We start from the raw sequence: 16,735 nt of genomic DNA on the forward strand, positions 1-16,735 counted from the left end.
CATTGTAGGTGGGGATTGAGAAATAACGAGTAATAATCACAAAGAAAAAAACATTATAATGAAGGTTTTTTTTAAAAAAAAAAACAGTTGCATCATATGCATGGTGTAATATTCTGGTATTGTTGTCCTTAGTTCACTCTTTCCTGGTTTCAAATTGCCTAACGGGTCTTACACTCCAGGGTGTGATCAGTTTGCATTATAGTTTAAAAATTGCAGTTTTCCCTTTGTATCATATGTTCGTTTCACATCCCATGTGCAATACAGTTTGGGTTAGATTTTTCTCTTACCCCAAGTTTTCGTAATCCAGTTATTCAGCTTTGTTGTGGTGCTAAATTGTTATTGGGGTTGAATCCCATCTGGCAAAAAGTGGACAAAATGTAGCGTAACCATGTTTTAGTTTTAATTTTAGTCTAGTACATTACATGCTGTCTGGCTAGTTTCCAATTCCTTCATTTATACTATCACGTATTTCTAAACGAGGCTGGTATTTGCGGTGATTTTTGTATATGCATTGAGCAATTCTCATGTAAATAATTGTATCTGTTGTTGACGGATTAGTGCTGGCTGTAGATGAAATGTCATTGTATTTTGCGGCACGTTATATTTGTGCAAACTGACCAGGTACATAGTTCTACATACATCGTGATTGCTGGTGCGCGGGACATGCAGTCATTGTTTCTAATACTGGGTGGGCTCAATCAAGACCCTTGGGTTTACCTGAAAAAAGTAGGGCTTGTGCTTCAAGCGTCGGGTGTGTGTGGCTGCCGCTCCGTGGTTAATTATATTCATATGGTACTGTGTAGCAGTAGTCCTACCTTCCTGTCCATTGTTTTTGAACGGCGGCCATGATTTGGGCTAATTCAGTCATGTTTATAAGTTGTGTGGGTGATTTAACCCAATCTTGTCTGTACATAAATAAACACCGAAGTGACAAGATGCCTGGAGAATTTTATTTAAAGTGTGGGTAGAATCAGGAGTTGGCATACTACGTGCTATCTACATACATTAAATTATTTAACACATTTTGGTACCAATTTCATTGCCATACCTCGTGCTTGTATTTAAATGTATGTACGCTAGACATTCTGGTTAATACAGTCCAAATTAAATACATGATTGGCAATTTGTTTTGTTTCTGTTCATACTTTGGTTTGTTGTCAGCAAGGGTGCTCAATTTAGGTACTGGCTTTGATTGCTACTCTTCGTGCTTGTACTCATGTGAATGTAAACCTAAGCCTACTAGTTGTTGTAGTTCAAGTTAAATAACACAATTGGCGTTTAGTGTTCCTTCTGTGTCACATAATTTTGATTTGTTTTCAATGACAGTGGGTTTAGCAAACCAATGTGGATGCTAGTCTAATTATGAAATACAATTTTGTATTTCTACATGTATACCGCTGGGCATTATGGTACTTGTAGTTCCTCTCTGAAATCTTTTTATTTTAGTGTCAAGTGTTGGGATTCAGGCACTATTGGAGTGCTTAATATGATTCAAAGTATAACTGTTAAAAAATTAGTAATTTAAGCATTTTTGCAAGTTGTGCTATGTATTCTGGCGCTTCTAGTCCATGTTGGGTGGTTAGTTAGGGATTCATGTTTCATTTGAGTACCGTATCTCTACTGCACATATCCAAACAATACATCATAAGAATGACACAAGTTCATTGTCTGAATTCGCACCCCGTTCTACAGCTTTAAAATGGTAAATGAGTTTTGCTTCTTCTTGACGGAGCTGTAGTTCAAGATTTCCTCCTCGTCTGCCCATTTTTATCTTTTTTAGTCCAATGAATTGAATTCCTCTTTCGTCTTGTAATTGATGGGTTTGCCAGTGGTCTGATAGTGGTAAGTTCTTATCTTGGCTCCTGATTTCTGATATGTGTTCTCTAATTCTTATTCTTAGTTCGCGAATTGAACTGCCGATATATACCAGTTTGCAAATGCATACAATTGCATATATGACAAACTTTGAACGGCAGTTAATTTTTTTCCTTGGTCTGAGTTTTCACTCCATTTTTGTCTTTAAAACATTAGTATTTGGCATTGCATATTGACATATTGAACAGAATCTGCACTTCCTGAATCCTATGGTTGTTTGAGATAACCAAGTTGGTGTTAATTCCTCTTTCTCAGGTAGTAGTGACTGGCTTAGGCTACTTTTCAATGTTTTGTCTCTTCTGCAAATTATAGTTGGTCGGCCTTTGATGTATTTTCCAATATGAGGGTCAAGTTTGAGTAAGTACCAATTTTGTTTGTGTTTTTTGGAGTCCTCTATTGTTGGCACAATAGGTGGTAATGAATTGGACCTTCATGTCTGATTTTATTTCATTGGGTATTTGAGTCAGTTTGTCGTCTATTCATTTTATGTGCTTTCTTTCCAGGCTGCTTTTATTGATTTCTGAGGGTACCCTCTGGCAGTAAAACTTGCGGTTAGCAGTTCACATTCCTGATTGAAAATGTCAGGTTCTGCACAGTTCCGTCTTGCTTGTATGAACTCTCCCTTAGGGATATTTCTGATAACAGGTGGATGATGGCAGCTTGTTGCAAACAGTGTGGAGTTCACTTCTGATTCTTTGCTATAAAGTTTGGTTTTGAGCTGATTCCCTGATACATATATGGTTAGATCGAAGAAATTAATTTCAGTTTTACTGTTTGTTCCGGTAAATTCTAATCCATAATGATTGTCATTGACTTGGTGTTGAAAGTCTTGCAGCTCTTGTGATGTTCCATTCCATATAAGATCTATGAATCTTGTCCATTTGACTACTTTGGTTTGGTAGGTATCTAATTGATAAATTAAAAGGTCCTCAAACATGACCATCACCAAATTGGCCAGGTCTGGTGCATATTTCACGCCCATCGCAACACCTCTTGTTTGTTTTAAGTATTGGTTGTTGAAAATGTTTTCCATTGTTAACATTTCCTTGAGCATGCAGAAATGTGATGCTGATTGGTCTTTAAAAACATAATTCATTGTTTGAAGGGCTAGATTGTAACCAATCGAAGTGTGAAGTGCTTTCACATCCCAGTAAAAAAAGACTACAGTTCATGGAGCATGTGGCAACCACCACAGCAAAAAGGCTACTCAAATTGCAGGTGAATTTTCGTCTTGGGAGGATAGCACAGGGACAACGTGCATGCCTTGGAAGCAAGACAACACAAAGCAACGCAGGTTCGGTCCCAGGTTCGCGCTTAGAAACCTCCTGGGTATTAAGCGCGTTATAAATAACCCATCATATACAGGACTCAAGATTGCAAGATTGTTAAATAGTGTACAGACTTGGGAGTCCTTCATGTGTACAGACATGGTCGTTCTTCAGGAAAAGGGGGAGATGGTTAGCAGATTATTGGATGACAACATTTTAGTATTTGAAGGCTGGTGATGCTTCTGAAGAAGGTAGATAGACCGAAACGCATCAGTGACACAAGATTATATACCATATTATTTTGTGTAACTGAAGCGCCATATTAAAAAAGAATTGTTTTATGGTTTAATAATCCTCATTAAACAATGTGCGCAGTTTAGCAACGGTTGTCTTTTCCCAACACAAGCAGAGCCTGATATTGCATTATAAATTGCACACCAAGTCCGGGATTGTTCACCTTTTGCGCCTCAAAAAATTATAACGGTTTAATCTAAGCCCATACACTGTATTTACCACAAAAGTTTATCTAATTGGAGTGCATTACACTAAAGATTGACTACTCTGCAGTGAAACCACATAGTGTACAGCGGCCCCCAGCCTTTAATACTGACAAAATAGTTGAGAAAATTCAGGAAGCGACAAAATATGGCACATGGCATTACTCCTGCCCTGGTAGCCTTGTGGGCTGTTAAGGCTGCACATATGAGTACCAGCCTCCAGGAGGCTTTGGATTAAGCCTTACTGGAGGGGAAAGGATATGGACAACAACCCATTCAAAACGAGCCACAGTGTTTTCTGACCTTCAACAATACCAGCAAACCATATGCCGCTGATAAAGTTTTTTTCTTTTTATTTAAGTCGATCAAGTAGTCCTGTGTGTTCCTTGTACAATTCCTTTTCCTATACCTTTAGGCGTTTCGATTTTACGGAATAGTTTATTTTTTTAACATCAAGTGTTAATATGATCTATAAAGAATATTGTCATGAACAGAGGATAATAGTTGCATATGGTTAAGTTATCCATACTGGTTAGCTACGTAGCTATCCAGTTGGGTCTGCACTGATGGGAGTTACACCTGGCTTCACTAAAAATATACTGAAAACTGCCATCACCTTCCCCGCCCTGTGACCTTGCATAAACATATATTGGTCATCTTGGTAAGTAGCTAAGAAAAGTGTCACACAGAGCTAACAAGAATGCACAACTTTGTTTCACAAACAAATGAAACCTTTCCATTGTCCGAATCTCAGTTGCAATTGCATCTAATGAAGAGTAAAAGACCTGCCAATGGGCTAATGCGAGAGTGAATTTTCTGTGAGCGCGTTTTTCTGTCTGCTTACCATTCCCTGCCCATATTTGGCTGGCTTCCTTGTCCGCTCCTCCAATTGCAGTTGCTGGAAACAGTGGTCTGCTTTATGAGCTGGATTCTTGGGTGGGATGATGCAGTTCAGTTCTAGGTCCTGGTCGATGATTATTGCCATGCTAATTTAACCAGAATTATTGATGCCAATAACTGTGCGCTGGGGTTCAGGGTTATTACTTTATTCACCCACCTTCTAAGATATGGGATGGGACAATACACAGGCCAAACTTGTTCTTATTGGCGGTTGACGAGCAGGTTTGGTGGGCCAAGAATAAATTTGCCTCACCACTGTTTAATGTTTTCCTTCTTTTTGCAATCTGCCTATTTCTTTAATTAGACACTCAACCCTTGATTCTATGGTTCTAAACTATACTTGTGTCCATACACTATGGATTCTACTTTACTCTGAGGCAGAGGAATGCTCTCTTGCATAGATAGGGACATGAAAAACTGGTCTGAGAAATAGTGACGTCACTCACAAGCTACCTTAATCTGATCCCTGAATTTAGAAGCCTGTTCTGGGGGGTGCGGGTTCCAATTCCACAAATTAATGCCGTCTCACTTCAAAGGATATCTTACGCACATTATGGCACTCCCCCTTATACTTGGATTTTTCAGAACTGCCTAAGTGCCAACCTAGTAGGAGCTCACTGTTGACCTTACTAATTCAGCAAGACTTCTCACTTGATGCACCCTCTGAGATACTACTCATCCAAGCAGAAACCCCACATTCGCCCCATTTTCCTTTTCCAACCATTTACCCTCTGGCAATGTTACTTGATCCTCCTTTTCTTCCCTCCTCTTTGTTTTCTATTCATTTTCACATACTCAGGTCTGGGCATCCCAGATGAGGGGCACAGCTTGAATCGGAGTTGTCCCGCCACCATGTGACCGCTATGCTGCAAAGGGCCACATTATAAATAACTATTTACATTTACACATTCTCCAGCATTGGATCTTTAATGGATTCACATGCTGTGAATATTTCCTGATATTCCCTGATGTCAGGCTGGGAAACCTCAGTAACCTAACATAGCGTTTTCCTATGGAAAACTTCGACACAGTGTGTCCTATCGATGTCCTTTTTGGGTGCTTTAGGCTGCACCAATAGGACGTCTAGTATAAATAGCCCCTCCCCTGTGGCTTCCCTTCAGATTACAACCGTCTCCAAACGGTTGGATCACCTTGTGTTTCTCTCAAGAAATTGCTCTTTGTATTGTACACGTGCTTTCGCTTGCAAGATCTCCTTCCGGGCCCAGTATGTCATTGGTAGGCTCGAAATAATCATTATTTAGGCCGTGTGCGACCTGCAGTCTGAAGAACGTCTATTCTTGGGGATGGGCATGCGGACTGCCTTTATTGCCTATATCCCAATCATTCTGCGGATAACTGCGAGGTTTGTCAAGGCTTTTCGCAGAACACTCTGAAGGACCGCAATTGGCGGTTGATCTGCTGGCTAAATGAGGGGACTTAACCAGGTTCAGAGGTTGGGTTGGCCCGTGGGGGCAGGTCGTATTCTACGGGGGTGAAGGTGTTGCCCTCCCTCCCAAGGGCACGGTCGGCGGAACCCCCCTCTCTAAGAAGCAGCGCACGGCAGGGCTGGTGTCAGAGGTGTGGAAAGGCGGGGGGGGGGGGGGGTCTGACACCAAATCGGTGCAGCGCAGTAGAGGGTTGGATACCTTTCAGGACAAAGCTCCCAGAGTTGGAAAGTCGAAGGATGGGAGTTCCAGGACGGAAAAGTCGGTGACTATGTATCACAGGTCCTCGGCGGCTAAGTCTTCAGCGTCGTCCTCATCGACGAAGCATTCGTTGTCGGCGGACCAGCACCGTTCCTCTTCATGCCGTGATCCGTCCAAACATCGATCCGGCTCCACGTCCAAAAGGTCCATTTCGCCGGTGGCAGCCTCGGGTCCGTCGCTGAGGGGCTTGTCGACGGAAGTCCCTCCGTCGACGCTGGTGGTTCAGCCCTCTCTTCCCTCGTCGACCATGGTGACGACTGCTCTGTCGTCGACTACACTGGATTCCTTGACAACTATCATAGCGGCAGCTGCACTGTTGACTTCAGAGGTGCCGTGGTGGGCGGGGTCCGGCCTGGGGCCGTGGATCCCATTCGAGATTCTGCAGCAAGACCCTGCAATGTACGACCTGGGCTCGATTCCGGAGGAGAAGAGTCAGCATTTCTTTGATCCGGCAGCATTAGACCTGGAACCGGCAGGTCTGTCCACGTCAGCAGGCCTGGGTGCTGTCCCACAGCAGTACCCGTTGGTGAATCCACACTTGTTGATATGCATGCAGGTGCTGACCACGGTGCAGTCACTGTTGGGGCAGTTGGATATACGGCTCCCAGTTCTGCCAGATGGAAGTGCGGGTTGTGCCACGACAGGATGGGGGTACCCCTTGGCCAGGCCTCCCGCGTACATCACCTCCAGTTCCATCGTGGTCTCCAGTGGGTTTCACCCCTCCCAGGACACATCCAGAAGAAGGGGAGCTTGTGGATTCGGATCCTGATAGTGTTCCACAGGACACTCTGTCGACGTCGCCCAGGCTGGCGGATACATCCACCTGATGATGTTGGCGCTTTTCATGCGATGATGATGGCCAAGGCTTGTCAGGAGTTTGGCCTTACTCCAGAGGAGGAGCGGAAGGACTGTTTTCTGTTTGATCACATGGGGAAGAGGCGGAAGGCAGTCTTCTGTCCCCATTTTGGACCACGTGTGGCAGGAAGGGCTGCACACGATGCACCATCTGTTCTCTGAGCCAGTGGTCAAGGGCCGCTTAAAGGAGAAGTTTAAGGCACCAGAATCTTCACTAAAGTGCCTCACGTCCCAACCCACGCCAGAGTGCGTGGTGTCGGCGGTGGGTGGGAAGGCGAGAAATAAGCGCAAGTGTGCGACGCCCCCGGACAATGAGGCCCGGAAGCAGGATGTGTTCGGCAAGAAGGTGCTTACAGTGTGGGCTACGACGGTCAAGGCGGCCAACTCTTTGCCATTATGGCTTCCTATGACAGGGAGATGTGGCCCCGGTTGGCCCCACTCTTGGATAATCTGCTGGAGCAACAAAGGAAGGAGGCCATGCTGCTGGTTCGGGAGGGGGAGGAAGCCTCGGACCAAAACATTAACATTGCAGTGGACCTGGTGGAGTCGGGGTTCAAGCAAATCAACAATGGTGTGGTGCTCCGTGGGCAGTTCTGGCTACACTGCACTGACTTCCGGCCTGAGTTGCAACACAAAGTGGTAGACATACCATGTGAGGGGTAGCAACTGTTCGGTGCAAAGATTGAGGAGGCATTGAAGGGGATGAAGGAAGACGGATACTGTGAGGTCTCTGGGCACACTGCAGAGTGGACACTCTTTTCACCACTTTCGTACATTTCAAGGAGCCTCTGGGAATGTCAGGTTTTCATGTTCCCATGACGGGCTATGGTCGCCCCGGGTATTCCTCACAAGGGTTCTGCCGTTCTTTCCAGTCTGCACAGAGGACCAAAGACTTTCAAGCACAATGGAAGATTGGTCCGGCAGCCTCGGCTGGTAAGGGCTGACAGTCCAAGCCTCAGCAATGACTGCCATCTCGTCAGTCAAGTAGGGGGCAGGGTGGCGCGCCACGTAGACGAGTGGACGTTAATTACGACGGACATATGGGTGCTGGATACAGTACGTTATGGCCACTTGTTGGCGTTTCGGCACCCGCAACTCCCTATCCCTCTAGTGAAGGTGTTGCAGCCGCATCTATCAATCTTGCGTCAGGAGGTGCGTCTGATGTTGGAAAAAGGGGCAATCAAACCGGTCCCGTTGTCAGAACAAGGACAGGGGGTGTACTCTTGGTATTTTGTAATAAAAAAACTAAATGAAAAATGGCAGCCTATTCTGAACCTTCGGCCGTTGAACAAGAATCTGCAGCGCCTAAAGTTCAAGATGCTGACTTTACAGGACGTCATATGCTCGGACCAGGCAGGAGAATCCTTGGTGTCGTTGGACCTTGAGGATGCCTATTTCCACATCCCGATGCTTCCCAAACATCGCAAGTTCCTAAGATTCATGGTGGGCAACAACCATTACCAGTTTTGGGTTCTCCCTTTTGGCCTCAAGTCGGTTCCCAGGACCATCACAAAGTGCCTGGCTCCGGTTTCGCCCTTCCTCCGCAGGGAGGGGCATCGTATGTACCTGGACGATTGGTTGGTCAGGAGAGTCTCCTCGAAGCACATCAGTCTCTCCAGGCTCCAAAGTTCCTGTTACAGCAGCTGGGCTTTGCGATCAACTTCACAAAATCTTGTCTGATGCCATCCAGGGACTTGGTTTTCCCTGGTGCCCAGTTGCACACCCTTTCTCAATCTGGTGAAGCCGTCGGTCGACAGGATACAGAAGCTGATCTCCAGGGCTGCCTCGTGTGGGCGGGGGACGTTGTTCACAGTCCGAGGGTACATGTCTCTTCTCAGATCCATGGTGTCTTGCATCCCTCTCATCCCGAATTGTCGTCTGAGGCCAGTGCAGATGCAGGTGTTTTTCGCTGGCATGTGGTCGCAGAGCCTCGGTTCCTGGTCGGACAAGGTGGTCGTCTCCCAGGGGTTGGCAGAGGCCCTGCAGTGGTGGACTCGCTCCAACATTCTAAGGGGCATGCCCCTGGTAGAGCCGGAAATTCGATACATTATCGTGATTGACGCGTGTCAGGTGAGTTGGGGTGCGCATCTCGACCAGTGTCAGGTTCAGGGCGTATGGACTCTCAAGGAAGCCTCCTTGTACATCAATGTTCTGGAATTTAGGGCTGTGCACTGGGCTTTGAAGTGTTTTCTGCCTCTCATTCGGGGTACCGTGGTCTGCATTCTGACAGACAACACCACCACAACGTTTTACCTGCGCAAACAGGGCGGCACAAGCTCAAGGCGCCTGTCCCGGGATGCTCAGACGGTCTGGCATTGGGCCATTGCTCAGGATATTCACATCACCGCTTACCATCTACTGTTAGTTCAGAATGTTTAGGTGGATGCTCTCAGCAGGGACGCAGGTCAGCTGCATGAATGGAAACTGAGGGATGGCCAGCTGGCGATAATTTGCAGGAAATGGAGGGGTGGTGGGGTCTCCCCCTCCGGACTTGTTTGCCAGCCCGGAAAACAAGCAACGCCTGTGTTTTGCCAGCAGGGTGGCTCATCCAGACTCAAGGGGTCACTCGTTCCCGTGGACGGCCCTTTTTCACATAAGTATTTCCTCCGTTTCCTTTGATCCGGAGAACGAACCAGATGGTCCGCAAGGCTCAGTGCAGGGTGATCCTGGTGGCCCCGTTTTGGCCCCGCCAGACTTGGTTTTCGGATCTGCTTCACCTTGCGGTGGACGACCTGCTTCATCTGGGGTCGGAGCCGGATCTGATGTCGCAGGACGACGGAAGGGTGTGGCGTGACAACCCGGGTTCTGTGTCTTGTGGCCTGGCACCTGACCACTCCAAATTTGGACATCCCGCAGGATTGCTGTCAGCTCTTGGCTGCGGTAAGGGCACCCTCTGCCAACATATTGTACAGTCGAAAGTGGACCAGGTTCTGTGCCTGGTGCGCAGAACTGGACTTGCAGCCTTTGGAGGTGTCACCGGGCTCAGCTTCTGACGTATCTTCTACTGCTGGCAAAGGGCGGGCTGTCTTCGATCAAGGTCCATCTGGCAGCCATCTTCAGGTTCATGAGACGGCGCAACTCTGACTTTGTTCAGTGATGGGTTGTTCAAGTACTTCCTAAAGGGTCTTTTCAGGACATTTCCTCCGCAGAAGAGGTTTGCTCCTGTAGAGTCTCAATGTGGCTCTCTCAGCTCTCATGAAGCCACCGTTTGAACCAATTTCGACAGCGACGATTAAGTTCCTCATGTGGAAAGTCGCTTTTCTGGTGGCTATTACATCGCCCAGGAGGGTCCGTGAGCTTTAAGCTAATCGACCTGCCGTACATGAGGTTCATGAGGGACAAGGTTCTCCTGTCTACCAACCCGCACTTTATCTCTAAAGTTTATCCCATTAGGGACAGAGGATCAGGATGCCAGACATCCGGTTGGCTCCTGAATCTGTCAACCCCCCACCCACCCCAGACCATCTCCACAGGATCGATATGGCCAGCGAAAGCACAGACTGGTCCAAACCAGTAAAAAGCAATATAGAGGTTGCCTCAATGGAATACAGTAGAAAACATTCAAGAAGCAATTTGAATAACCGAGGAACAGCTCATCGTAACGTCCTGCCACCCCTCCCCTGCAACTTCCCAAACTGTATCTCCCCCCCCCCTCCCACCTCAGTACTACTTTCTCGTTGCTATAGTCAAAACTTTAGTTCCTTTCGGTAACAAAAAAGATCGTCAACAATTCGCATTGGCACCTGGTCTCCACCCAGGCGCCTATCAAGATTTGTCAGACATGAGACTTTACCCTAGCTGAATTTAGTTTAAACAGGTTCATGGCACTATCCCCTGCCCCCCCTCGCCATCCTCGGCCCGATTAGCCTTTTTAATCCTACCTTATAGTTGCACTGAACAAAGGTTGCCCTTAAAAGAAAATTACCAAGGAGTAGGACTTAAACTATTAGTACCCGTATGAAACTATTAGTACCCGTATGGCTTCCAAAAGATACACAGGGCTACTAATGCAGTAAATTGGCTTGGACCCCTGGTGAACCCAAAAGTAAGTAACAGCTGCCAAAAGTAGCCTATTCCCTAAAACCAATGGACGGTGATATGAACAAAGCACCCCAAGCAGTGTGACCTTATGGGCAACCAAAACTATTTGCGCAAAATGAGCCAAAACGTGTTTCAATGGCAGGGGGTACTGCAGAAGAGGGCCCTCTGGAATACAAACACATTAACTTCAAATATGAGGCAGCAGTTAAATAATAAAATTGTGGTTTTAATCTGTTCACTTTTTGTTTTCATTAATGCTAAAGGGTACACTTGCGTGTTTTTGTTTTTCTGTACAGTATTTTATAACTGAGAATATTTTCCCATCTATTAAGTATGATCTATAGGCTAGGTAAATCTATTGTCCTCTCCATTGTTTTCTATAACTCATATGCGAGTGGTTCATTGTTAATGTATGGTTTTATTTGAGTTGTTGTCTATAATATACCATTGTCTTGGCCTATGTATCGGTTATCTCCGCTTCCCGTTACTGTGAGAGATCGGGACTAAACACAAGTGTTACAGTGCAGGTTAACATGTTAGCATGATTGCGGTAGGAGGGTTTGCTTTCTGTGCTTTGGGCATTACAGATGGCAGATCAATTGTTTTGTTGTCTTCTTAAGTTGATGTGTTATTTCCTTGTGGAAGGGCATGCAGATGTTCCAAGTTGCCTTTCACAAATGCTCGATTTGTGTGGTTTCACAGTGTGGCATTTGTTTCTAGAACGACGCTAATAGGGGAACTTCTCCCTTCTTATGCAGGACACTGAAGCCATGAAGAGGGCCCTGGCATCGATAGACTCCAAGATCAATCAAGCCAAAGAATGGCTCAGGGACCCAAATGCCCTACCAGGTAAGACTCTCACCCTGGGCAGAGCTGTTGCTGACAAGCCACTGAGTGAAGGTTGGTTTCTGATCACGAAGCACATGCCCTGCATCATGAGTTGACTTATTTTGCCCTTGATGGAATGTCCACACTTGAAAGGATGTAGCAGTAGCCCTGGGAGCCACTCTGCCCGCTCCAACAGGCATAGGCTGCGCCACTGCACTGGAGTCTGTAATTGTACTTCAAAGGGAAATGCCACCATGGACAGGATTTCTACAGTCTGAAAGAAGTACAGGGTGCTATAGAGACTCTGACCACAACTTGAGAAACTAGACAAGGATTCTTGCTGCCATGGCATGTGTCACACTCTTTTTAGGAAGACGAAAGGAGCCATGCTGTCAAAAAGCGCACCCCACATCTCCGAAAGAGGAGTCTCCTTGCTGGCATTTAGAGTACCCTCTTGAGAACATTTGCAGAGTACCATATTGTCAGCAGAGTTCATGGGAGGGGAAGAAAGATGGTAGCAATCATCCAGCTTTTAACTAGTGTACTAGCGCAGAGTCACTGTAATGCTGCATATGCATTTTTGAGGGACGGGGCCTCCTAGTCATTGTTATACAACTGCTCTGTTTGTGTGTTCTTTTCTGCCATTGAGGGCCAGCCTGCACCTCTGGCAGTACGGCTCTTTGTTTTTCTTTTTGGTGAACACCCATATGATACCCTTATGGCATCCAAGGGTGGGGGTACACCCTTGTAACCCTTGTGTGTGTTTTTGGACACCTGTGTGTTGCCCACAGATCAGGGTGTGGGCTGGTGGCAGCAACCCACCAGTGACGGAGTGTCCTCCATTTTTGGGACACCCTGGCCCTGGCACTGGATTCCTTGGGAAAGGCAAGATGGCCACTGTAGTCTCTCAGTTTCTATTGCCTTTTACTTTGTGTCCCAAAGTCCTGGGAAGCCCTACCTCTGTCCCTTGGGTGGAAATGCCATATATGGCTCTGGGGCTGCTCCTGTCAGACTGACTGGGGCCTTCCCAGAGACTGTGTGTTGTGGGTACACCCTTGGGGTGGGACCTGTATGAATGGAGTCTGAAGTGAACTCACATTCTGTATTATGGGTGTGGTGTATGCAACACAATGTCTGAGACAGCCCTGACTGAAACTGAAGTGAATGCAGTGTAGTGTGCTGAAAGGCTGGGTGCTTACCCCAATCCACATTCTTTGTTATGGGTGTCTGAGTGGGGTGAATGACCTGAATGCCTGTGAGCCTGATTGGCTGGCTGGCTGGCTGGCTGGCTGGCTGCCTGCCTGCATGAAAGTACTCGTAAATTATTGGCTGCTGCGCTTGGCCGAGCTTGAGTGAATGGGAAGCAATGAGTATAGCAGGGGACCTCTCACTCACCAATTTATTCAGAAGCAAATCTTGAAACTGAAGTCAAAGCTGAAGCAAGAAGCTGTTCCCTGGAGCCCAGCTGGAGGATGAAGTCTGCTGCTGCATTTTCTTCACAGGATTTGAAAGCTCTGTGTTCTTCCAAGGACTGATCCATGAGAAGACATGGATAGGAGACCACTTCCTGTGCTATGAGGGACTATCGTGCACCTGCTACTCTTCATTGGAAGTGCCCTGGAAGCCAGTCCTGCGTGCCTGCTGTCCAGAGAAGGGATTGTAGTCAGTCCAGAAGAGAGGCGCTTGGACGTCTTGAGTCTAAGTCTTGTTTTGTCACACAGGGTCTGGAAGAGTGTTCGTGACCACTGGAAGCCAGAAGGCTGTCTACCATCCATAAGAGGGGATACCCTGGCATAGTGCTGCTTGGCACCCTGAGCTGTGGAAGTTCCACTTGATGATGAAGGAATCTTTCAAGGGACATTCCTGACACGACATCTGACCACTTTTTTCCGCTGAAGAAGATTCCAGTTCTGTGCAGAGGAATTCTGTCAGTGTGTTTCCCGCCAACAAAATCCGAAGATGATGTCCCGAGAGTTCATCCTTGGTCAGGGTCCATAGTCCAGTCCACTGGTCTAGTCAAGGTCGCCAGATCCATCCAGAGGTTCCTGCTCCGACTGCAGCACCAAAGATCCGAAAGACAGTGAACCGCGAAATCCTGAAACCAACACCTACCTCTGCCACTGCACCCATCACCACAAGAGGCATCCAAGGTTCCCAGGTGCCGTATCATCTTCAACCAGGCCTTTTCAGAGTCCACAGCAAGTTTCACCTCCCTAGGACTTCCACGAGCAGAGTAACCACCGTCCAAAGGAGACCACCGCGAAGACTGAAACTGCTGCCTTTCTGAAAGTACTTGGTTCCTCCTTTTTCTCTTGGCGTCAGCATCCCAGTGACTCCTTCTTGCAAAGGGGTCCATCCTTCAGGGGTCCCGTCAAGCCAAGAAACTCTGCCACTTTGTGTGATGAGGAAGAGGGTCTTCCAGCCTCAGGAGTCATCTAGAAGTCATCTTGGATCCTGTTTTCCTGTGGCATCTTGGGTACATTGGGGTGGTAGAACATGTATAAAGACAGCAGAACATTATTGAACATGTTTGGACCTGGATAAGGTATTCACAAACTTTTCCATTACAGGTTACCCAGGTGGGAGGAATCCTTGCACAGTATAAGTCTTATCAAAGTATACTGCCTATGTTCTGACACTAACCTGCCTTTCTTCCTTATTCTATGAAAGTACACCTTACTTAAGAATTCACATGCCTGTTTAAAACTGTCAGCAGTTAGTGCATTATTACTGAATTTACTGAATTTAAGTCTAGTGTGGTACCACAAGAGTGTGGATATAGTTGCCATTAATTGAATAGAATTGTGTTGGTGAGGTCTGGTATGCCAGAGGTCGGGGTTACTACGAGCTTACATGTTGAGCTCCCAGGGCCCATCAGCCCTTCCCCCAGAGCAAACGGAGGACTCGGCCAACGGCAAGTTAGACTGTTTATTACAAAAACCGACAGGGATCATACAGGACATTCAAAGATCTCCAGAGATGCTGCTCCCAAAGCTGTGTCAAGCCTTTTTGTTGCAGTGTCATCACAACACGGGCCCCTACCACAAAAACATATCCCACTTTCTGGTTGGGTGATCGGAGTGGTATACCGTATAGATTGCCCCTATGGATCTTAGTTAATTGGCCATCTCATGTGAGGTGGCTGGCCTGCCTTTTCCCCACAAAACTATCTCTTACATTGTTGCAGGATTACCATTTGGTTCTTGCCCCCCTGCCATCCACCCCTGGATGTCTGTGCCCTGATTGGCTGGACCTGGTCTCCCCAGGCCTGGGACTCAGCCCTGTACTCTGTGCACCTCTTCATGGTGATGAGAATGACTCTGTTCCCAATGGATCTGTTAGCAGTGCCACTTTTGCCTGCGAGTGCTCACCACGTTGCAATATTAACTTGTTCATGTTTCACTTCATGTCTGTGGTGTTGAAAACTGTTCATCTTCCCACCGCCGGTGAATAACCATGGTCTAGCTCGGCAGCATCACATGGTTGAGGACCACGAAATCGAGCTCTTCGGGTCTGCAATTTATGAGAATTTATTCTGTTTATCTGCAGTTGGCCCCTTGTCGTTTAAAGTTTGGAATGTGCTGATTGCCTCTGCCTCTGCCTCTGTCCTTGGCTGTGAGCCCTGGTCTTTCTGTTATGTGCAGCCTGATTGTGCTTTCCCTTGTCTCTCATCCTGCGGCTTATGGCCTTATGTGATCCTCGTTATACTCGTACTATTATTTCTGCACATCTATATGGTGCTATATTTCCTATGCGTACGTCGTTTTTGGTCCTGCCAGGCACCTTATGTGAGCCTGTAGTTCCATAGGGTTAGTTGCCATAAGCATCTGCAAGCTTGTTGAGCATCTCTTCATTGCCTTGTGTTCAGCGTTTCTGCACTTAGCTAATGAGAATAATAATAAAAGCTTTTGACAGTGTGTATATGTATCTGTCCTCTATCTACAGAACTGTGTAAGCATGTTCTTCGTGGACACAAGGGTGTGTTTGTGTAACGTTGTGGATGGTTGCGAGTGTGCTTCATGACTAATGTGGCTATGTCGTGGTGTCACTTATGACCTCGGCACAGTGGTTTCTTGGCATTAGTCAACCTCATCCGTCAAGGCATTTGGGTACATGACCAATGTTGAAGCACCTGTAACCATAAAGAAATTCACTGGATAAGGTTTGAATGGTTGAGAAAATATCTTTCGAATGGATTGTGTCCTCCGACGTATTCCTCATCTTTGATAATCACATTATCAGCTTTGCTGCTTCGGAAAAAAAAATGTCCACACCGGAGGGCTCTGTGCTCGGGTGTATGGCGTTTATGTCCCTCGAGGGCTGGCATAGAGTGTCAACGTCATCTGCAGTACAAATGGCTCTAGCCGCGCCCGTTGGCTTCAGTTTCGTTTTTCCGAAAGCTTTTGCTTTGTGTGTTTAACGGCGCTTCAGTTTTTCATCAAGATGTCTTAATCTACTGATCCTTCGACCCCAAAAACTGTTTTTTAAAAAATGCCAGGATTGCGGAAAGAAAATGTCCATCAATGACCCCCATCGCATCTGCCTGTGGTGCCTGGGTCCCGACCATCGGACCGATGACTGCGGGTCCTGTCAGGCCATGACATGAAAAGCTCTCTGGGAACGAGGAGGTAAATTGCCAGTGGGGAGGGAAACCTTGAAGGCTTCTTAGAAGAGAAATAAAGACTCCGGGGAGTCTAGGGACTCGTCCCGGCACACTTGTCCAACTAAACATGATTCCCCAGAAAATGTGAGTCTTTCAGAGCCT

At 46.7% G+C, this 16,735-nt stretch overlaps 1 protein-coding gene across 2 annotated transcripts in view; it reads left to right on the plus strand.

The window, feature by feature from the left end:
• VCL (vinculin) overlaps positions 1–16,735 on the plus strand; it is a 751,821-nt gene that overhangs the window by 253,172 nt on the left and 481,914 nt on the right. For both annotated transcript variants that reach the window (XM_069610959.1, XM_069610960.1), the window contains exon 7: positions 11,901–11,991. In XM_069610959.1, the coding sequence (XP_069467060.1) occupies positions 11,901–11,991 (91 nt within the window). The remainder of the gene's footprint in view (positions 1–11,900; positions 11,992–16,735) is intronic.

Source organism: Ambystoma mexicanum, chromosome 8 (genome assembly GCF_040938575.1).
Source record: "Ambystoma mexicanum isolate Mex_15411 chromosome 8, UKY_AmexF1_1, whole genome shotgun sequence".
Taxonomy (NCBI): Eukaryota; Metazoa; Chordata; class Amphibia; order Caudata; family Ambystomatidae; genus Ambystoma; species Ambystoma mexicanum.